At 32.7% G+C, this 24,249-nt stretch overlaps 1 protein-coding gene across 1 annotated transcript; it reads right to left on the bottom strand.

Annotated features, from left to right (window-relative positions):
- Nucleotides 1–1,622: 1,622 nt before the first annotated feature.
- Nucleotides 1,623–20,819, bottom strand: LOC111889301 (germacrene A hydroxylase). The gene is made up of 2 exons (XM_023885440.3): nucleotides 19,926–20,819; nucleotides 1,623–2,291 (listed from the first exon to the last, which is right to left on the bottom strand). The coding sequence occupies exons 1-2, from the start codon at nucleotides 20,811–20,813 to the stop codon at nucleotides 1,686–1,688; spliced, it is 1,494 nt and encodes a 497-aa protein (XP_023741208.1). The 5' UTR covers nucleotides 20,814–20,819; the 3' UTR covers nucleotides 1,623–1,685.
- Between the last annotated feature and the right edge of the window lie 3,430 nt (nucleotides 20,820–24,249).

Here is a 24,249-nt window from a genome sequence, read left to right as displayed (position 1 = left end):
TGTTTGGTAACTTTGCTTGATTATTACGTTGGTACTAATTAAATGTTAAACTATCCTCTACTTTACAAATGGAAGCAAGCTATCTCATCTATTAAATAAAAAGATAATATATTTGTTATCTTTTTATTTTATAAAATAAATTAAACCTTCTAAATTATTTACCTATTTTCTCATATACAAAATTTATAGTGATAAAATATAAATTAGTTGTTTAAAGGGAAATAACCATATTTCTTTACAAGAATAAATATATTCTCTAAAAGTATATTTAATTCCATATTTCAAAATTATTTTGATAACTATATACCAAACATCGGTTTTAATGAATTAAGAAATTCATTTGCAAATGTAAATCACCATCTTCTTTAACATTTCTTTATGTTAATTGTGATAAGGATTTTTATATTTTGAATTTGAACTTTCTTGCCGAATATATCATCGAGTATAGTTGTTTGTCTTTGAACAATATTTTGTAAATAAATTCTTATAATAACTTACTTTTATTTTTTATCCAAAACAACCCTCACTGTTTACTTCCAACCATATATAGTAGAGTGTTTTTATTTTAAACATAGAACATCAACATCAAATAATTTTTTATTCAAAACAACGTACATCGTAAATAATATTTTGATGTTATTATTTGTAATATGACATATTTATGAAAAAAAATTATGGGCAGACAGGGCAGACACGAAACTATAAGAAATTTTTTATTATTGCATTTTACTTTCAATTTTTATTTTTATCGTCTAATTGAAAAAAACTATGTACAAACCTTTTTCACGGCAGTACTCTCGGGTTAAACTATCAACTCTTATTTCACGGTCTACATTTTCGATTTTTAAATTTTGAAAGATTTCAAAATTTCAAATATTACATCCAGAATCTCAAAATTTCAAAATTTCATATATTTATTTTCTTAGAATATATAAATTTTTGTCTATATGTCAATTAGTTGCTTGACCTCAATCGACTACCTAGACCAATTAACGAACTCTACCTAAGTGTCGATTTATCTTTTACCTATCTGTTGTGACAAAAAAAAAACAACATAAATCATAATTATACTGAAAAAAAACAAATATATTTAATCTGGTTTGTAATCAAGAGTGCACATTTATATATTATTATTTTTGACATTTGCACAGTTTGACATGTTGATTGTAGAAAAAAATAGGTCTAATGATGTGACACAACTTGATATAAATGTACAAAAATGCATGTATATGTGCAACATGATTATTATTTTATCATAAAGTATACTTCATCTAAATAAATATTTTTATCAAATGTGGTGTATTAAAATGAGTTGCACAATTAATAATGCACAATCAATCATGTCTTCATGTATATTTATAAAGAATTCTAACTTTTTATTTTTATTTTTTATTAATTTAATTTCCGCTACCATGACTGTTACTAATAATTGTTTATATGTAGTAAACTATTTGTGCAAAAGAATTAATCGTCTGTACAATTTAATTTTTGAATAAAATATCCGCACTCGGCGCTTGGCACGGGTAAATGGATAATATATATATATATATATATATATATATATATATATATATATATATATATATATATATATATATATATATATATATATATAAAGAAAATTATCATGTATTAAATAATCCTTAAGTCACATGCATCATGAAAAACATATGCTTTAGTTTGTGTTACCAAGCACTTGGAACTAAATACAACTCATGTTTCCGTTTAAGAGCCGCTCCAAAACTCTCGCTCATATCTAGGGTTTCTGATGTTGCTCCATCTGGGAGTTCCCAATTGAAGTGGTGAAGTAGCATAGCAAGTGGAAGCTCGACGTTGATCAACCCCAAATTCATGGCAGGACACATTCTTCTTCCAGCCCCAAATGGGAGAAACTCGAAATCTTTTCCTAACATGTTAATTGCATTATCACTAAATCGTTCAGGTATGAAATTGTTTGGATTTATCCAGTATTTTGGATCACGTCCTATTTTCCACACATTAATCATAACTTTTGTATTGGCAGGAATTTGGTATCCACCAATCTCAGACTTCACTCGAGCCTCCCTAGGGAGTAATAAAGGAAGTGGTGGGTGCAACCTCAAGGTTTCCTTGATTACTAGTTTTAAGTAGTCAAGGTCTTGAATATCTGACTCATAAATCCTTTCCCTTCCCTTTAGTACATGCCTCAACCCTGCTTGCGCTTTTGTCATCACCTTTGGATTTTTTATTAGTTCTGACATTGCCCATTGAAGTGTCACGGCAGATGTATGTGTTCCAGCGGAAAACATGTCCTGTGCCATAATAAAATAAAATTATAGATCAGAAACCGAATAATAGAGGTAAATTGTAATTGGTATAGACTTTAAAAAGATGAACATCGTTATTGTTATAAAGTATTGGCCTTGGCTTTTGTTGGGCCTTTTATATGGCCCTTTAGTTGGGTTAACCCCGATAACTTTCTTGTATATAATTATCTTTTCCTTTATATTGTAAATGTCATTTTCATCATAATAAAACCATAGACACGTCTTGTCTTTGCTATTACTTTGATATGATATCTAAGCATTATACGAACCTTTACTATTCATCACTATTTTAAGAATTTTTTTATTGTAGTTATTTTCTTGTTCGTCTTTTTCTTCATTTTCGATATTCGTATTCATTTGGTTTGATTATTGTAATGCCCGCAGATTCGAGCTAGTCAATTTAGAGATGATAAACATTAAAAATGACTTTTAAATAGAAGATTATTTAGGATAAATAATCTTAACAAATGTATAGTATATGTCAGAAGAATTACGTACATATAAAGAACGTTGAAATCTCACGAATAACAAAGAAGTTATTACGCATCGAAGTTTTATGACTAAACCGACATGACACCGCATAATGTAATAAGTGAGTTTTTGATAAATTACTTCTTATCCTTAGAGATCTAAATGAAAGTCGTATTAGATGTTAAATCGAGAGTGTGCATATAGAGAACGTCAAAATATGACTTTGTATGAGGAAGTTATGATTTTTCTAAGATTTTACATAAAAATATACAACCCGAAAATCAAATTTTAGATCGATCAATTTTTAGCCAACACAAACTAAATGAGAAATGAAGATCTCATTAATAGGAGCTCAATGGTATAAAGACAGTCGAAAACGGACGTCAGATGACAAGCTTATGAATTTTTAACGGACTTTAGCTATCTAAGCATGTTAAAGTATAACTGTAATAAGAAATTCAAAATTAGCCGACGGAGTCTAAAAAAAGTTATAGATAACGTCACTACCTACGGGTGAATATAAAGAACGTCAAAAACGGAGCTTGTATGTGAAAGTTACGGATTTTAGAAGATAATTAGTTTCTGGAGTAATTTGTGAGTGACATGTGGCGCAATCTAAATCACTGCTTCTTCACCATGCCTTGCCACCAGATAGTGACACTTGGCACCTTAAAACGACATGATGGGGATCAGAACATGTCGTGTTGGTCAGTTTCAAGCCTAAAAATAGAGGCTCAAGTCACCCCATTTCTTCACAACTTTCTAACTCTTCTCTCCCAAATCCTAAAAAGCCTCAAGGCTTTTCTGTAGCCCTTCTTAGGAGTTAGTAGCGAGTCTCAGAACGCCAGAAGGCTCCGTGAAAAAGAGATTTTGGCTTAGAAGTTCTGCCCGTAAAGAGCCTGATTCCTCGCAAAACCCCCTTGAAAGTGAGTTATAGTTACCTTACTTTAAGTATAACTTATGTTTAAGTTCATTATCGTTATTATGAACATATAAACAAGAATTATCAGTGATTCCAACTCATTATACTGATTGATCTACATACAGGGATGATGTCTAGGTTGTGATTTCGTGAGGTGTTTAAAGTTGGCTTTCCAAACAGCATACTTCGTATACCAAACAAACCCTACCTATGATATGATCCTACCTGGTTGCTGCTTACTAATAATTAGTCGCAATAAATTTAGACTAAAATTTAGTAATAATGATACTAGGTTTCGTCGAAGATAAAGAAAATTGTTAGAAGCGAAGCGCTGCCCGAATTTCGAGTAATCACCTTAACAAGTGATTACATAGTTACATTCATCTTACACATAGATATGAAGTACTTAATATTAATACATGCTATATGTGTTTATTATCCGTGTTCTTGGTATCTATGCTAAATGAATGATTTATACATGTTTTACATGATTTAAAATGTATATGTATTTTTTATACGTATAAATATATTGGGTAAGATAGGTAGACAGGTGATGAGAGATAGGTGTTGATAGAAGGGTTTTGATAATTAGGTGATGATAGAAATGCAGTGATCAATATGAGATGAAAGATGTGATATGATTAGGAGATTCCATAACCTAGACCTGCGATGTTGTGAAGTTGCGATGTAGTCATCTACCAGAGTATAGATGGCAACCACTAAGCAATCTGAACAAAGTTAACTGGAAACACCGGCAGCCTCATGACCTGTAGGTGGTGAATTACAAGTTAAGGTGACGCAGTAAATACGTATTCATGCGATGATACTCTAACCCTTACTGTACATGTATTGGGGGAGTAATCCCTGAATCAATACTGTCTATGTGATGTAGGCGACGATCCTTTGGAAAAATCATATAAGGAAATGCGATGTAAGGCGATGAGAGGTAAATATGATATAGGAGATAACCCTTAGGGAAGAATAAATAAAAATAATGGGGAGGGGGTAATCAGGTTAATTGTTTGCCATGAAGTATTTGAACAAACAAAGTAACTATATTATTATGGGTTGAAAACCCTATATACTCACCAGGTTTTGCTAACCTTATCCACTCAGTTTATTTGTATCACAGGTATCGATGTGATGATATATTACACTGAGAGATTAAAGGAGATATAAATCATTAGTATAAATGAATTTAAGGTCTGTTTATACTTATGTTTCTATGACTATGACATCCCCATGTTTTAATATAAACAAAAATACATTTCTTCAGAAATGCTTTGATAATATCTTTAGCAAGTTCTCTGGGAACAAATTCCGCCATACTATTTTTCAAAAAGGATACTCTGATTTTCTGATAAGCATAAGAAATTTTTTTAAAATGACCGTGAATTTGGGGATGTCATAGTTGGTATCAGAGCATTTGTTTAAGCGAACTAGGTGTATGGAATTATTTCTAGACATAAATGCAGAATGCTAAGCGATGACCGTGAGGAGTGTGTCTAATATATTTTTGGTAGTACACCTGCATACACATAAGCACTAGCTAATTTAAGGAAGATGCCTAAAATGCTTTTATGTGCTAAATGATTTGTGATGCTTTATGATGTCATTATTTGTTCGGATCTGTGGTCTGTTGCTGAAAGGATCTGGAAATTTTATGTGTTTTGATTTCTAAACGGTTAATTACGGTATTAGAACTACTATGTAATTTTCTTGAGTAATAAGGAGCATTACACATCTAAACCTTCTCTATCTATATTCTTGTCCCGATACACTGAACGCATGCTTCCATGAACATATCGTCACAGTGAAAATATTGATAATGAACTCAATAAATTTAAGTAATATGAGGACTTACGATAGTGAATGACACCAAACAGAAGATATCATAAGAATGGTATCTTTCCTTTAGAATGTGTTTGATATTATAATAGTACATTTAGAGTAGTACGATACATCCGAATGTACACATTTGATTGGCGGGATGATACAACGATTGGTGTAATTCCTAAAGTTGTCCTATCATCTGGCATTTCCATCACCAACTAAGTTGAAGCAAAATTGATGATTAAAGATATGCATGCAAGAAGTCCTAGAAGAGTCTATGGAATTTTTTATGATTATTTACACACATTCGTATATGTTAAATTGCTTTGTGACTTTAGGAAATAAGAACTTAGGGACTGGGAGACAATACTTGGGGCAAGTATAGGTAGGTGTGAAAGGTAGTAAAGGCCTATACTACCAGAAGCACAGGACTCGCACTTGGATTAGGGAAAGTCACAAGGTTACCAATGTGTTAGTAATTGATTTTGTTTTGTTCATGTACTTCATTACCATTGTTTCGGTAATGACTAAGTTGATGTTTTATTCTGACCGTAGTGGTCATATCAAATCAAATATGGATAAGATGAGTATGTTACCTGTTAGGGTGTAAAGTCACTCTTGTATGTCATGTGTGCTTACACCTTTTTATGTGTGTAATGAGTTGTCTTTGTTTTATAAGGGAGTGAGTGACACTCACCTTATCAAAGGAAGAACTATATAGTGATTAGATTAGAGAGAAAATTATTGCAAACCCACTTGTACTCTTTCTAAAAACTAACGAGAGCTTAAACAATTTATTTACTATTGTGTTATTCATGTTCATGGTTTCTTAGAGTGATTCACTAGATGTTATCAATTTCACATATGTCATCATGATTAAAACTAGTACGGTTGGTATCAGAGCAAGTGTTATTGATTTGATCAAGAATTGAGGCATGATAACATTTTTGATTTGTTGATTCTTCATTGTGTTTTGATCTTCGTGTTTTAGAGAGATTTTGGATTCTAGAAATTGAACTGTTCATTGATTCTGTTTATTACTCGATTTTCTTCACTATAATTCAAGTGATTTTTTCTTTCTCTCTCTAGAAAAGCCATTCAAAATCACTTTATCTGTCTATAAAAACATAAGATCTTATTGATTGATCAAAGATGGTGTAATTTCCTTATGATTCTTGGGTTGTGATCATTGATGATGTCAAATACAAAGTCAACGAAAGTCAATTCTATGGATTATTGTTGAAAGGTGGGTTGATTTCATGGAATACTATGGTTTCTTATGGAGGTTTGAAGGATGATAATGGAAGATTGATTTTTAAACCAGTTTTGAAGTTTGGACGCTTGGTTGAATTCTCTATGAGTGTGGTATCTTGGAGTGAATATCAGAAGGAAGGAGAAGAAAGAGATTGGTTTGTTAACAAATATGTTTCTCTTGTTGAAAACCCATGTGATCTCCATGATCTTAAGTATGTTTAAGTTCAAGATTATGGAGTTCAATGTGATGTTCTTGGTGTTCTTCAAGTTCATGATTAGAATATCAAGTTGATTCTCATGAAGATGAAAAAGTTTTTTGCTCGATTGGAGTTCAGATCGATGATATTTTGGGTTCTTGTGATCCGTTTGAAGGAATGATTCCTTATTGAAAACCATCAATCCATGAAATTCACAAATATTAAACTCCAAAATACATTATGCAAACTTGTCAAGTTAAAGTTGTGGAAAGTAGGTTTGTTCATGAATTCAAATCTTCAAGATCTAAGAATATTAAAATGTAAAAGAAGAAGAAGATCAAATGTAAGAACAAATGGGTTTATTCACAAAAATTGTCAAACGTTGTTATGAAGCAAAAATCTATGAAGCAAATTTGGGTTCCAAAGCAACAATCTCCAAATGTTGCAATGAATTTGAATTCAAAACCCAAATGTGTTACTCGTTCTTATGAATATGACTTTATATCGTTGAAGAACATGAAGAATGAGTTGTACAACACACATCGTGAGTGGTAGAATGTTCAAATTGGAGATTTTCTTCTTCCAACAAAAAACCAAGATCTTCAAAATTTTATTCGTTCGTTGAAAATGGAACTCAGATCATTAAAAAGGTATCTCAAATTCTCAAATGAATTCCAAAACGTTCATGTTTTCAATTCATGTTTTGTGTTTTGTGTTTTTCATTTTGGATTGCTTTGTTTCATTGGATCAAATCTATTTCAATCCCCATTGCTATGATCCAATATTTTTCTTTCAGTAGATCAAGAACATAACAAAAATCATATTCATTACTGTTCACCAAAATTATAAATCCCAATTTTGATTGTTACTGTTAACAGTTACATTCAAAGCCCAATACAAAATTAATCCATTCGTTATTGATTACTAACCCAATAACTCATATTCTTAATGTTCTTAAAAAAATCAAAGCCGAATATCATAACACAATTATCATCAAAATTACTTTCAATGCGTTAACTTCTGAATCTAGTCAAGTGCATTTTTTTTTTGTTTTGGATTAGAAATTGAACTCGATTATTTAGACATTGTAAAACATATTTGAGTCAATTGTGTTTGCTCAGGGTCGAAATGAAATTTGAGGTGATGTTATTGTTCGATTCGGTTGAAATTGATGTTCGTTATTTGGTCTATTAATGGAGTATCAATTTTGTTTGATGCGTTATTGGAGTCAAAACCATTTCCGGTTTTGATGTTTAAGATGAAGAAGGCTTCGCTATTGATTAATTCTTTTGAATTTATAGTTGAATTCTGAATTTTGATTTGGGGTTAATCGATTTAAGCCTGAAAGTTTTACGGTTAAAAGCATAGTTTGAATAGTGACTTGCAATTCCGACTTCAAATGAGTAAATGGTTCGATTTTGATGGTCTTATGTTTTTTTTGGTGTCAATAGTCAATTTTGGCAAGGAGGATTGGCATTGAGTTTGAAGGTGTGTTGATCGATGGTTTAGAATCGATATTGAGGGTCAACTGTGTTTGGGTGTCGATATTGTGGGATGAATAATTTTGGTTTCGATGTCGATGATTATTAACTAAAGAAACGATGTCCTAGTACTGAAAAAGGGATTCAATATCGAGTGTTGATTTTTGTATACTTCGAAATAGGTGTATTGAGATATACAATCGAATGGGAAATAGTCGATGGCTTGGGGTCTAAGTCGATTTTGTGGACATTGAACATGTCTTCACATTACTTGATGTCGAGGTTTAACTGATCGATTTTGAAGTATTGCTTATTGATTTTGAAATGGTAGTATTGATTTCGAAGGACTTGTTGGGTATTGATGCTGTTATAGACATGTATCGAGTTTAAAGGACCTGTACACGGTTCGATGACGAGCTTACTAACACAATGTCGATGGCTAATTGCTGATTTTGAATTCTTGGAGTTGAGCTTAGGAGTCGATAGTCGAAGTCGACGGGTTGGAGTCAAGAATCAGACTCGAAGGATTGATTTGGAAGGCTGAGAATCGACTTATTTCGAAATGGGTCATATAAGAATCAAGGTTGAGAGGCTAATTTTTAAGGGTTGGAGTCGAGTATCGATGCGTCTTGTTGAAGGTTGGATGTCGAACTCGAGTTTCGATGTTGCAGACTTCGCATAGGAGTTTCAATTTTGACTTTTTTATGGTAAAACATCACCATTTGTTTATGGGCAACGAAGTAAAGAAGAAACACAACATGTCGATTTGAATCCCTGATCTTTCAATGAAGTGACAGAAAAGGTCCACATTCGAAATGGGATCAATTTGTTGAAAAGAATGCATACTATTTATTTCGAGTACTTGATGTTTCGAAAACATGGCAGAATTTATGCAACTTTGAAATTGAGCAAAATTTTTTGAGAAATGGAGGAATTTACATTTCAGGCCCCTATAGTTAAAGCAAATTAACACTTTATACCTAGTTTCATGATTAGAATATCAAGTTGATTCTCATGAAGATGAAAAAGTTTTTTGCTCGATTGGAGTTCAGGTCGATGATATTTTGGGTTCTTGTGATCCGTTTGAAGGAATGATTCCTTATCGAAAACCATGAATCCATGAAATTCACAAATATTAAACTCCAAAATACATTATGCAAACTTGTCAAGTTAAAGTTGTGGAAAGTAGGTTTGTTCATGAATTCAAATCTTCAAGATCTAAGAATATTAAAATGTAAAAGAAGAAGAAGATCAAATGTAAGAACAAATGGGTTTATTCACAAAAATTGTCAAACGTTGTTATGAAGCAAAAATCTATGAAGCAAATTTGGGATCCAAAGCAACAATCTCCAAATGTTGCAATGAATTTGAATTCAAAACCCAAAAGTGTTACTCGTTCTTATGAATATGACTTTATATCGTTGAAGAACATGAAGAATGAGTTGTACAACACACATCGTGAGTGGTAGAATGTTCAAATTGGAGATTTTCTTCTTCCAACAAAAAACCAAGATCTTCAGAATTTTATTCGTTCGTTGAAAATGGAACTCAGATCATTAAAAAGGTATCTCAAATTATCAAATGAATTCCAAAACGTTCATGTTTTCAATTCATGTTTTGTGTTTTGTGTTTTTCATTTTGGATTGCTTTGTTTCATTGGATCAAATCTATTTCAATCCCCATTGCTATGATCCAATATTTTTCTTTCAGTAGATCAAGAACATAACAAAAATCATATTCATTACTGTTCACCAAAATTATAAATCCCAATTTTGATTGTTACTGTTAACAGTTACATTCAAAGCCCAATACAAAATTAATCCATTCGTTATTGATTACTAACCCAATAACTCATATTCTTACTGTTCTTAAACAAATCAAAGCCCAATATCATAACACAATTATCATCAAAATTACTTTCAATGCGTTGACTTCTGAATCTAGTCGAGTGCATTTTTTTTGTTTTGGATTAGAAATCGAACTCGATTATTTAGACATTGTAAAACATATTTGAGTCAATTGTGTTTGCTCAGGGTCGAAATGAAATTTGAGGTGATGTTATTGTTCGATTCGGTTGAAATTGATGTTCGTTATTTGGTCTATTAATGGTGTATCAATTTTGTTTGATGCGTTATTGGAGTCAAAACCATTTCCGGTTTTGATGTTTAAGATGAAGAAGGCTTCGCTATTGATTAATTCTTTTGAATTTATAGTTGAATTCTGAATTTTGATTTGGGGTTAATCGATTTAAGCCTTAAAGTTTTATGGTTAAAAACATAGTTTGAATAGTGACTTGCAATTCCGACTTCAAATGAGTAAATGGTTCGATTTTGATGGTCTTATGTTTTTTTTTGGTGTCAATAAATTTTGGCAAGTAGGATTGGCATTGAGTTTGAAGGTGTGTTGACCGATGGTTTAGAATCGATACTGAGGGTCAACTGTGTTTGGGTATCGATATTGTGGGATGAATAATTTTGGTTTTGATGTCGATGATTATTAACTAAAGAAACGATGTCCTAGTACTGAAAAAGGGATTCAATATCGAGTGTTGATTTTTGTATACTTCGAAATAGGTGTATTGAGATATACAATCGAATGGGAAATAATCGATGGCTTGGGGTCTAAGTCGATTTTGTGGACATTGAACATGTCTTCACATTACTTGATGTCGAGGTTTAAGTGATCGATTTTGAAGTATTGCTTATTGATTTTGAAATGGTAGTATTGATTTCGAAGGACTTGTTGGGTATTGATGTTGTTATAGACATGTATCGAGTTTAAAGGAGCTGTACACGGTTCGATGACGAGCTTACTAACACAATGTCGATGGCTAATTGCTGATTTTGAATTCTTGGAGTTGAGCTTAGGAGTCGATAGTCGAAGTCGACGGGTTGGAGTCAAGAATCAAGCTTGAAGGTTTGATTTGGAAGGCTGAGAATCGACTTATTTCGAAATGGGTCATATAAGAATCAAGGTTGAGAGGCTAATTTTTAAGGGTTGGAGTCGAGTATCGATGCGTCTTGTTGAAGGTTGGATGTCGAACTCGAGTTTCGATGTTGCAGACTTCGCATAGGAGTTTCAATTTTGACTTTTTTATGGTAAAACATCACCATTTGTTTATGGGCAACGAAGTAAAGAAGAAACACATCATGTCGATTTGAATCCCTGATCTTTCAATGAAGTGACAGAAAAGGTCCACATTCGAAATGGGATCAATTTGTTGAAAAGAATGCATACTATTCATTTCGAGTACTTGATGTTTCGAAAACATGACAGAATTTATGCAACTTTGAAATTGGCCAAAATTTTTTGAGAAATGGAGGAATTTACATTTCAGGCCCCTGTAGTTAAAGCAAATTAACACTTTATACCTAGTTTCGCAATTAAGGTAAAGTTTCGCATCTAAGACTCTTTTTGGCACAACAGGTCCCTGCGGAATTCTGATATTGGTAGTTTTTACCCGGATTTTCAAAATTCTTGCAACTCTCACCCAAAAGTTGAAATTTTTCCCAAAAAATTGGAAAATTTTCATAACTTTTTCGTGATTGTTTTTCCATGCAAGTTTTTCGCGGTTTTATTTTTGGCACGCATCAATGGGGAGGTTTGTCAATATTATTCATTGGTCACTTCTCAACGTTAGTGGGTTCGTAATCACTTTTTTATTATAAAAAGGGGGAGAATGAAGAGTGGGTATTCGAAGCTTCTCAGGTATTCATTTGCGGATTTGAAGATCTGTATTACTTTGAGGGGGAGTTGGTCTTGATCGCGCGAGCTCATTGGATATTGAAGTAGGGACATCCAATCCTATCTTTGAAGGGGAGAATGTTAGGGTGCAAAGTCACTCTTGGATGTCATGTGTGCTTACTCCTTTGTATGTGTGTAATGAGTTGTCTTTCCTTTATAAGGAAGTGAGTGACACTCATTTTATCAAATGAAGAACTTTAGTGTGATTAATTTTAAAGAGAGAATTATTTCAAACCTACTTGTACTATTTCTAAAAACTAAAGAGAGCGTAAACGATTTATTTACTCTTGTGTTCTTCATGTTCATGATTCCGACATGGTTCACTAGATCTTATCAATTCCCGCATATGTCATCATGATTAACACTACTACATTACATGGTTCATAGAACCAAGATCGATGTAGCATATGACTTAAGTCAGAAGATTGAAGTAAAAGATAATCGAAGCGATCAATAGAAGTATCACAATCGTTGATAAAGTAAGAAGCTTGTATCTAGAAGAGTTGCATGCTAGAATATGATTATATCACATTTGAACATAAAGGAAGATATATTATGTCCTGAAATTTGACTCCAAAAGGCATGAGTCTAAAGCGTTGCATCATACGAAAAGAGGTCATTAGAAAATGATCCATCAGTCTGTTAGGATAATCGAAGTAAAGAACTTAAATTAAGTGAAGTTTGTTTACGAAGGAGCAAGAATCTCAAATAAAGATCGGGTTTGTAACTTGAAGGTTACCATTGAAAGTCCAACATATTATGAAGACCGGGTGCAAGATTGAGCATTGCCACTAGTCAAGAAGTCCAAGAGTTAGATAATCATTTGAAAGGACATAAGAGTTACGGTTATTACCTAGGATGAAAAGATAACATACGGAGTCATTATACAAGCCCTATTTTGTTGATGATTCTAGGATATAATCATCCTAACGGTAGATAATTGTACCACCCGAAGATTTGGGCTAGTCAATTTAGAGATAATAATCGTTAAAAATGACTTTTTGATATAAGATTATTTAGGATATGTAATCTTAACGAATGTTATAGTATATGTCAGAAGGATTCCGTACATATAAATAACGTTGAAATCTGATAAACTGACACGGCACCACGTAACATAAATAGTGAATTTTTGATAAAGTATTTTTTTTACGCTTATAGATCTAAATAAAAGTCAGAGTAGACATTTAACCAAGAGTGTGCATATAGAGAAAGTCCAAATCTTACGTCATATGAGGAAGTACGATTTTTCTTAAATTTTGCATAGCAGTATACAACCCAAAAATCAAATTTTAGATCGATCGATTTTTAGCTAACACAACCTAAATAAGATTCAAAGATCTCTTTAATAGGAGCTCAACGATATAAAGAAAGTCGAAAATGGACATCGGATGACAAAGTTATGAATTTTTAACGAACTTTAACTTTCTTAGCCTATTAAAATATAACTTTAAATATAAATTCAAAATTAGCCTACGGAGTCTAAAAATAAGTTGTAGATCACGTCGTTAGCTACACGTGGATATAAAGAACGTCAAAGACGGAGCTCGTATGCGAATGTTATGGATTTTAGAAGATAATTACTTTTTGGAGTAATCTGCGAGTGACACGTGGCCCGATCGGAGCCATTGCTTCTTCCCCATGCCTTGCCGCCAGATGGTGATACTTGGCACCTCAACATGATGTGTTGATGCTCAGAACACGTCGTGTTGGTTAGTTTCCAGCCTATAAATAGAGACGCAAATCACCCTATTTCTTCACACAATTCAAACTCTTCTCTCCCAAATCCCACTAAAGCCGCAAGGCTTTTCTCTAGCCTATCTTAGGAGTTAGTATTGAGTCCCAGAGCACTAGATGGCTCCGAGAAGAAGAGCTTTCGACTTAGAAGTTTTGACCGAGCAGAGCTCGGTTCCTCGCTAAACCCCCTTGTAAGTGAGTTATGTTTACCCTACTTTAAGTATAACTTATGTTTAAGTTCATTATCGTTATTATGAATAAACAAGATTTATTAGTGATTCTAAGTCTTTATACTTTTTGATCTACTTACGTGGTGATGTCTAGGCTGTGATTTAGTGAGATGTTTAAAGTGGGCTTTCTAAACAGTATACTTTGTATACCAAACGGACCCTACATTCGATATGATCCTACCTGGTTGTTCCTTACTTGATAGATCATGACGCAGACCTTGAGTTAATAATAAATCTAGACTAACAATTAGTCGCAATAAATATTAGACTAAATCTTAGTAATAACGATACTAGGTTTCGTCGAAGGAAAAGAAAATTGTTAGAAGCGAAGCACTGCCCGAATTCGAGTCATCACTATAACAAGTGAGTGCATAGTTACTTTCAACTTACACATAAATATGAAATATTTTATATTAATACATGCTATATGTGCTTATTATCTGTGTTCTTGATAACTATGCTAGATAAACGATTATACATGTTTTACGTTATTTAAAATGTATATGTTTTTTTTTATATCTATAAATATATTGGGTAAAGATGGGTAGACGGGTGATTAGAGACATGTGATGATGGAAAGGTGATGATAACTAGGTGATGATAGATATGTGATCATAACTAGGTGATACGAGATGAGAAATGATTAGGAGATGACATAACCTTGACCTGTGATGATGTGATGTAGTCATCTACCAGAATATAAATGGAGACCGCTGATTAACCTAAACACGTTATATGGAAACATCACCAGACTCATAACCTTTAGGTGATGAATTATAAGTTCAGGCGATGTAGTAACTACATATTCATGTGATGATACTCTAACCCTTACTTGACATGTATTGGGGGAGTAATCCCCAAATCAGTACTGTCTATGCGATTTATGCAATGATCCTTAGGAAAAGTCCTTAGGAACAAACATATAAGGACATGTGATGTAAGGCGTTGAGAGTAAATACGATATAGGAGATGACACTTAGGGAAGAATAAATAAAGATAATGGGGATGGTAATCAGGCTAATTCTTTGGCATGAAGTATGTGAAGAAACAAATTAACTTTATTATTGTGGGTTGAAAACCTTATGTACTCATCAGGTTTCCCAACCTGACCCACTCAGTTTATTTGTATCACTGGTATCGATGTGAAGATATATTACATCGAGATATTAAAGGAGATGTACATCATTAATGTAAATGAATGAAAGATCTGTTTAAGCTTATGTTTCTGTATTGACGATAGTATTCCAATGTTTTAATATTAACAAAAATACATTTCTTCGGAAATGCTTTGATAATATCTTTAGCATGTTTTCTAGGAACAAATTTCACCACAAGGATACTCTGATTTTTTGATAAGCATAAATAAAAGTTTTAAAATGACCGTGAATTTGGGGATGTCACAAGTATGTTCAAGATGGCTCTCAAATATGACATTATGTAGTCTATTAGCACTCAGCTAGCTTGGAAAATCATATGTATTGGAGTTATGTGATGAAGAATGTTATGAAGGGTAAATAAATATAGGGTATCGTTACATGTGCCAAAGGAAAGCCATCAGATGAGAAAGCTGCTAACTATGTAATATTACTTGATGCTTTGGAAACCGATAATTCTAAGGTTATCACTTGGATTAATAACTTTTTGTTTCAATCACTTAGCACCCAATTGGTAAAATATGATTCAACATAGGAAGTTTGTGATCACTTGGAAAGACTAAAGAATAAATCTAACTTTACTAAGCAATATCAATTAGAAACTACTATTGGATCCCTCCAACAGAAGACCAAGAGTATTCATGAATTTTATTTTATTATGCCTAATTTTTGGGATTAGTTGGCTCTCATAGATTGTTCTGAATTAAAATCTTCTAAACCCTATATTGATAGAAGAGAAAATGTGTTTGGTGCAATATTTTAAAGTATTATTGTATAATTTTGAAGTCCTATATCAAACAATGATCCATTACACCCCTCTTTCCACATTTGATTTAGTTGTTGATGATCTGATTACATAAGAAACACGTATCAAGTCTTATATTGAAAAAGTGTCTAATGTTTCCACTACACCTATTGTTTTTTATTCCACTATATAAAATATCCTAAAAGATTGTTTAGGATAAAATTTAACAATCCCACTAATTGTTATTCCAAAAGAGAAATTCTTAGAAAACAAATTTCTATGTGGGAGAAATATTGAATCTGAAGAAATTCATGTACCAAAAGTTAAATGCATTAGTTTTGGCACTAGCAATCAATAATAGCTTGTTGAACCAAGAATTAATAGAACACAAAGTGTTCACATCTATGGTAGAAATCATTAGAAGCTAGAGAAATTTGGATTTATCATATTTGATGTTGAAAGTTTTATGGTAAACACTTCAGACTGCCAAACTGTTATATCATATTTTTAATTTGACAAATGGATTAAAACCATGAACATGTAGAGATGCAATCCATATAGGATAATCAAATGTAGGCTTTACTTGATTTTCTCATTATAGTAAGACTATAACGATTAATCAACATTTTAATGTGAAAAGTGACATGAATGAAAATTATGGTATTTAATATAGCTAGTGGGAGTGCAGTTACATTCCTAATATTTTATGTGAATGTCATATTAATTCTTGGAATAAATATCTATACAGATAGATCATGTCAACTTAAATAATTAAGTAAAATTGAACTAATTTTTAAGATCTTGAAAGGTGTAAGATGTAAGACTCGAAGAGAGTTTTTCTTTCCAGTACCACGTGACACCATTTTAAGCATGCCTCAGAATCTTATCACAAAATTCGAGCTAGATAGAATGATTATATAGCATTTGTTTATATGATTGGATTCTTCATATATAGCATGTCATGGATAAAGGGAAAACATATCGTATGTTTGAAGCATGGAGAAAAGATACAAGTATAATTTACAAATAAGTTATAAGACGACTGAAAGAAACATTCTAAAGTACTTACGAAGAACGAAAGAAATGTTTTAGATCTGCAAAGTATTTGAATGAGAGTTAGGTGTAAACTGTTACACATTTGCTAACTTCTAATTAGATCGAGATGTTCATCGCTCACAATCGGTCATGTCCTTAAAATGAATGATGGAATAGTTGTGTTTAACCAAAAATATATTTTCAAGTTTTCATAAAAATGACATTTTTGTATAATATGCTATTAAATTCTTATGAACCTAAAACATATTTTTAGGTTTTCATAAAACAAAAAGTTCCGTTTTTTTCCCTTTCACGTAGAAAAATAAGATTTATATCTATTTTTTTTATGTAAAATATGTGTTTTATTCATTTAAAAAATATGGTTTCGTATAGTGTATTATTAAATTGTTGTAATCTGAAAATATACTTTTAAATACATAAAAAATTTAATAGAATATCATACAAAAACATATTAGTTAAACGCATAAAAAATACATTTTTTCAGAATATGTTATTACACTACTATGATCTTAAAGCATATTTCATAATAAATAAAGTTTTTTGTTTCCCTTCACGTAGACAAAATAAGTTTTTTTTACGTATTTTTATGTATATAAAAAATACGTTTTCGCAAAAAATAGAGTTTTTCTTTTATTATTTTTGAAAAAAAAACTTTATTTAATTGCTTATATTAGTGATCTAAAATCATATAAATAAAAAACTGATATGATCAAAAATACTATGATGGAAAATAATTTGATTCAAAATGTTATTATCAAAAAGACTAAATTACACGAATGGTCCCTATGATTTTGTATAATTTGCATGATTGGTTCCTAACTTATTTTTTCAACTCGGGAGGTCTCTACTGTTTATTTCTGTTACGTGTTTCGTCTCTTTCTTACCTAAAAAGACTAGTATTTAAAAGAGAAAAATATATGAGGTAGGTAAGATAAGGTGAGGAGGTGGGGTAGGGGGTGTTTTTATTTCAATAAAATAAAAAAAATCAAGAGAAAAATAATCTTTTTAGGTAAAACAGGAACCAAACGCATAACAAAAACAAATAGTATGAACCTTCTGAGTTAAAAAATAAGTTAGTAACCAAACGCGCAAATTACCCTAAATTATAGAGACTATTCATGTGATTTACTCTATGATCTTAAAACATATTTCATAATAACAAAGTTTTTTTTTTCTTTCATGTAGACAAAATATGTTTTTTTACGTATTTTTTTTATGTATATAAAGAATACGTTTTCACAAAAGATAATTTTATTTATTATTGAAAAAAAAATTATTTAATTTTATATATATTATTGATCTAAAATCATATGATTAAAAAAATAATATGATCAAGAATGCTATGATGGAAAATAATTTGATTCAAAATGTTATTATCAAAAAATAATATGATTCAAAAATAGTAGGAACGAAAAATATTATGATGCCTAATGTTTTTATTATTTAAGACTTTTATAATCGTTAAAATTTAAAACTTAAACCGATATTTAGTTGAAAACATAAAAAAATAACAAAAAAGTATCTAAATATCAAAAAATCAAAAAAGTAAAAAAAAATACTACTAACTTCAAATATGTAGTAAATGATTAAAAACCAAACAAAAAAACAAATTTCTTTTAAAGAAAACGAAAAAACTTAGAAAAAAATAAAAAAGGGAAAAGAAAATCAAAAACCTTAAAACCGAAAATATATTAGTTTAAAATGTTCTTAAAATTATTCTCGTTAAAAAAATAAAAATATTAAAAAAACGAAAACAAACGAAAATAAATAATAAATCCCACTTGAATGACGTTGCATTGACGTTCGTTGCACGTGATTAAATTTTCGAGTCCGTATTAATTAGAATGGATTTGCGTTGCATGCGAATGCGTGACGTTCAAATATTGAGTTTCAACGTGTGTGTGTGTGTGTGTGTGTGTGTGTGTGTGTGTGTATATATATATATATATATATATATATATATATATATATATATATATATATATATATATATATATATATATATCGGTTTCATCCGGTATTGACCGTGGAAACGATCGGACCAGTTGAACTATTAAAACAACAAGACAACCGATTTGATTTCTAGGTAGGTTTTCCAAAAACTTTGGTTACATTAGGCCGGACGGAGTGGGGAGCGGGGAAGCCACGGGAAGGCTTCCCGCATGGTGAAACACCGCACCGGGGGTGCAGGAAAGAAGCTGCGGGAAGAGAGTGGGGGGAGAGAGTCCCGCTCTCTCTCTCTCTCTTCTAACGATTGACTATGCATTTTTTTCTTTTTTCTTTTTCTTTTTTATTCCAAAACGGGGGAAGTGGTTTTATTGGACCAAAGAGTGAGGGAAGGGTTTCCACCCATCCCTTGGGTTTTTAGTGAGGGAAACGAAAGTGAGGAAACGGGGTATGGTCCGCTAAAAGTGAGGGAACCTTCCCTCCCACACTCTCCGGTCTTATGTATAATCTGGGTGGTATTTAAAGCGGCTCAAAGTTTGATACCGCTAAAATATGATGTCTAAAAACTAATTACGCGAGATCATCATTAATTTATCTATAATAATTAGATTCAATAATAGATATTTATCATTTAAAACGTTAATCATGTGTTAATCACCAATTAGAAAACAAATTATTATTTCCGAACGTAGATGTGATATTTAAAGTTTCACAAAATTTTAAGTAATTAACGCTTTAAAGTAAAGCAACTTTAATATATAAAGGAGTTAATCATGGGAAGAAGATCCTCTTTAGCGAAGGAATTTTTGAAACGATAAACCAAGATTTTACATGAAATAGTTACTAACCAGGATTACTGCTTTGACGTTGTCCGAAGTTAACGGAAACTGTAGCCCGCCATCTTCTTTAAGCCTCAATATAACATCAAGAAGGTCTTCATTGTCTATGATGTGTCCACCTGCACGACGTTCTTGGTGGTCCTCTACGATGCTATCAAAAATCTGATCGATTTTCTTGTGTAACTTCACTAACTTTTTCCTCATGCCAGCAACTACATGTAGTACTTTGAGAGATGGAAATATATCAACCACATCAAAACCACCGGATAAAGATACAATCTTTTCAATCAACGCAATGAGTGTTGCCTGCTCCTTGCATCTGCTCCCAACCGCAACTCTACAAATGATGTTGTTTATCAACGTGAAAGTCTTGTCAGAAAGATTGATTGATTTTGATGTCTGCATATCTATGGATTCGATGAGGTTCCAAGACTCTTCTTCACGAATAGATCGAAACGATTGGACCTTTTTTGCACTCAAAAGCTCCAAGACGCATATCTTACGAATCTGTCGCCAGTATTCCCCATAAGGGGAGAAGGCGATGTCTGTGTAGTTATAGGCAATGATTTCAGCAGTTAAAAGTTTGGGTCTGTCTGCAAAAGCGAGATCATGAGTTTTCATGACTTCTTTGGCCAAATGGGGAGATGATATTACCACAGCGGGCACTTCACCGAGTTGAAGATAAAAGACTGGTCCTAGCTTATCGGCTAAGTTTGCTAGAGCTCGGTGAGGGAGTGTGCCAATGAAATGATGCATGTGTCCAATTAGAGGGAGCTTCCATGGTTGTGGAAGAAGCTTTTTGTTTGTATCAAGGGAGTTGGAGCTTCTAAGCGCCTTGAAGAATAAGAAGAATATGGCAGCAAAGAAAAGGAGAGAAAAGGGGATCTGGAGTTCCATTTTTGATTGGAGAAGTGTCTCTTAGAGAGTTCTAATAGAGTAATGTCTTTTTATATAGGTAACGTGGGTTGACTATAGGATAATTTGCTGTAATTCACAAAATTAATATTACGAACCAATATGTATCTAAATATTAATATCTAAAGTGAATAAGCCACAAATAATATATCAAGAATTATACGTTGATTTGTTGACATAAATAATAATAATAATTTTATAATTAAACTAGGTATAAAGTAATACATGGTTGCTTAATTAAAAATAAATTCTAATTTTTAAAATCTTAGTTTTGTACAGTGTTTTTTTGACAACAAATATTGAAATAACATATAAGTTTTTCCTTTTTTCTATTTTTTTAAAGAGAAAAAAAAAAACAAACAAGTTAGGACTTATTAATCATGAAATGTAATACTCAATAAACTTAGTTTATTCCTACATTACATGTTATTAAATTAACAATATAAAAACTTACTTGCAATATTGTTCCAAGCTTCTTCATCCCAATTCCACGTCGTTTCACCTCATCTTTCGAAACCAATGAGTCTTTCAACACCTAAAAACAAAAATAAAGAAAATCACGACATGACAGGATGGAACAAGACATGACAGAACATAATTTACCGCTTGGCAAACATGGGATAATGTCGTTTCAATATCAACAACATTGATCTACCACAGGGAGTTAACCATTTGATCATTTTTCTCTTCAACGGTTTTCATTATCTTGTAAGGATGTAAAATTTTTAACCAAATTTTTACATTTCAAACACATTCATTCCGATAATAAAACCACAAAATGTCACAATGTTAATTCATCAAAACTCATGTCCAAAAGAAAATTGTATATAAAACTCTAGGATCCTCTCAATAATAAAACAATCTCCGGTGTGTGTATGTATACAATCAAGTTGGCGCCTTTTCATGATCTTGAGAAGTACCAGAAACACAAAACATATAACACAGTAAGCACAAAGCTTAGTGAGTTCTTCAAAATACCATACATAACTCATTAGCCACTCTAGGTCATAATTGAATAAGGTCTTTCGGTCGATGTGTCTCAGTGGAACCCTCCGGTCCCAACTCAGTAAACTCATAGTAACAATATTCAACATAAATCACAAAGACAAAAAGCAGAATATTACAATACACAGATAAACACATAAAACAGCTCAATCACATAAAGATACCACTCTTGGTAAGTATAGTGAGAAGACTCACCTCGTAAACTAGCAAGTAACAGACACATACTCGGAAACCCCGAACTAGCCTCCGCCTAACACATTAGATAATCATCTCTAATCAATACCCCACTCTTACTCAAATACACCAAAAGTTTCTCTTACTTTCTCACTCTAACTCTTGGAATAGGCAAAAGACCATTTTACCCCCCCCCCCCCCCCCCCACGGTCTCCATTACTTATGTTGGCCAAACCCTAAGTCAAAAGAAGTCAACTTGAGTCAACGTTCCCAGTTTGACCTGACTCGCGGAGTGCACTCATGTGACTCGTCGAGTCCAGTCGTTACTTAGAGGTCCTTGTGATGGTCCAGCTCGTCGAGTTAACCCCTAACTCGTCGAGTAACAACATCAACATCTCATCGGGACCAACCCTAACCGACTCGTCGAGTCGGCTCCTCGACTCGGCGAGTCCATTCAAACTCTTTCCTTACTTAGATGATTTTAAGGCAAAAAAACATTCCCAAACTCTGGATCTACACTCTCAAGGCTCATTTATCACGTAAAGTCACAGACTTTACGTCCATGCATGGCACTTTGGGCATGAAATGCCAAGAACAAGTTCTAATAAGGGTTTTTCACTCAAGAGTTCCATCAAGGCTGAATAAAGCAGGGAACGTTGGATTCTAGGGACCTCACAAGGTCCAAATCTAAAGTCCAAACCCCCATATGAACTCAATACCCAAAAAGCCCCAATAATATATAGAAAAGAAGCCCTAATCTCCAAAAATATGAGATATATCCAAACAAATGAGAAAGGTTTAAACTTTATACCTCTATCAGGAGCTCTTGGATGAATAACAACAGATCTAACAGCCTCCTCTTGCTCCTTACTTGACATCCTTCTCTTCTTTTCCAAAGATACACCAAAATACTCAAAGTTAGCTCACACACTGAAAGACTATAATATTGTGGTTTGAGCTAGGCATTATTCCTGTATAGATTTTATTAGGGTGGCAGTGTATGTAGTGTAGTGGTGTCATGGTATACACTCAACAACCTCAAGACTTGTTCTCTATCCTTGAATTTTATTGCAGCAGTGGCGGTTTCATCGTCGTAAGCCCAAAATTCCATGTTATCAACATATCCCTCACTGAAGTGTTCAGGAATAGGAATTTCCTTCTGCTGTTTAGTCGCAGGCCAGAGGATAATCTGTTGGAATAGTGTCTAAGGCTGCAACTATATTAGGCAAGTATTTGACCCGGTTGTGCATAGTCCTTTTGGGTTGCCTTCACCATAACAACTTGATAGGATGATTTATTAAGAGAGAATAAATATTATTAATATATTATGAGAATAATATAAAGAATAATAATATTGTTATTTGATTAATATAAGTCATAGAATTAATTGGAATTAATTTGGTGACTTAAAGAGATTAATTAAATAAGAGGGTATAAACTGTCAATTGTTTGATAGTTAAACTTTAGACTGTAAATCCATATTGGATAGAAGTGGACGGATTCTAGAAGCTAGGGATAGTTTCAAATCGTCCAAAAGGTTATCTAAGGAATGGATTTGGATAGCTTTAAGAGAAGATTGTCCAATTAGGGTTTAAGTTGTAACCCTTAAGAAGTCTACAAGTATAAATAGACCCTATGGCATAAGGAAATCGGCACTTCATCTAAAGTAGAGAACCCCTGGCCGATTTCCTCCCCTCTCCTCTCTCCCCAATCATCCTCCTTGCTATTTGGTGTTTGTAAGCCATTAGAGGAGTGACAATTGTGACTCTAGAAGCTCCAAGACAACAAGATCAAACAAGGGATTCAAAGGTATGATTCTAGATCTGTTTTAACATTGTTCTTATACCTAAATAGTCATTAGAAGTCTTGGTATCAAAGCATGTTTTATTAGAAAGCCTAGATCCAAGCATTAGGGTTTTGCATACGCACATAGGAAAGTTCTTATGGCTAAAACACATCAGTGGTATCAGAGCCTAGCTTGGTTTTCATTAAATTGTTGCTTTTTTGTTTGAAACTTAACTACAAAATTCGATTTTTGTGTTTCTGAGTCATGGACTCGGCGAGTTCCACAGTGGACTCGGCGAGTTGGGCTGACTCGGCGAGTCCCTTGGTGCACTCGGCGAGTCCAAGCGTCAGGAATGGCCAGATTTGGGATTTCTTCATGATTATCTTATGGAAACTTACCTTAATCATATTAGATCAACCCTAATCCGATTTTTTGATATATATGACTATTATC

This window comes from Lactuca sativa, chromosome 1 (assembly GCF_002870075.4).
Source record: "Lactuca sativa cultivar Salinas chromosome 1, Lsat_Salinas_v11, whole genome shotgun sequence".
Taxonomy (NCBI): domain Eukaryota; kingdom Viridiplantae; phylum Streptophyta; class Magnoliopsida; order Asterales; family Asteraceae; genus Lactuca; species Lactuca sativa.
Note: the sequence above shows the minus strand (reverse complement) of the source record. Positions and strands in the feature narration are given on the sequence as shown.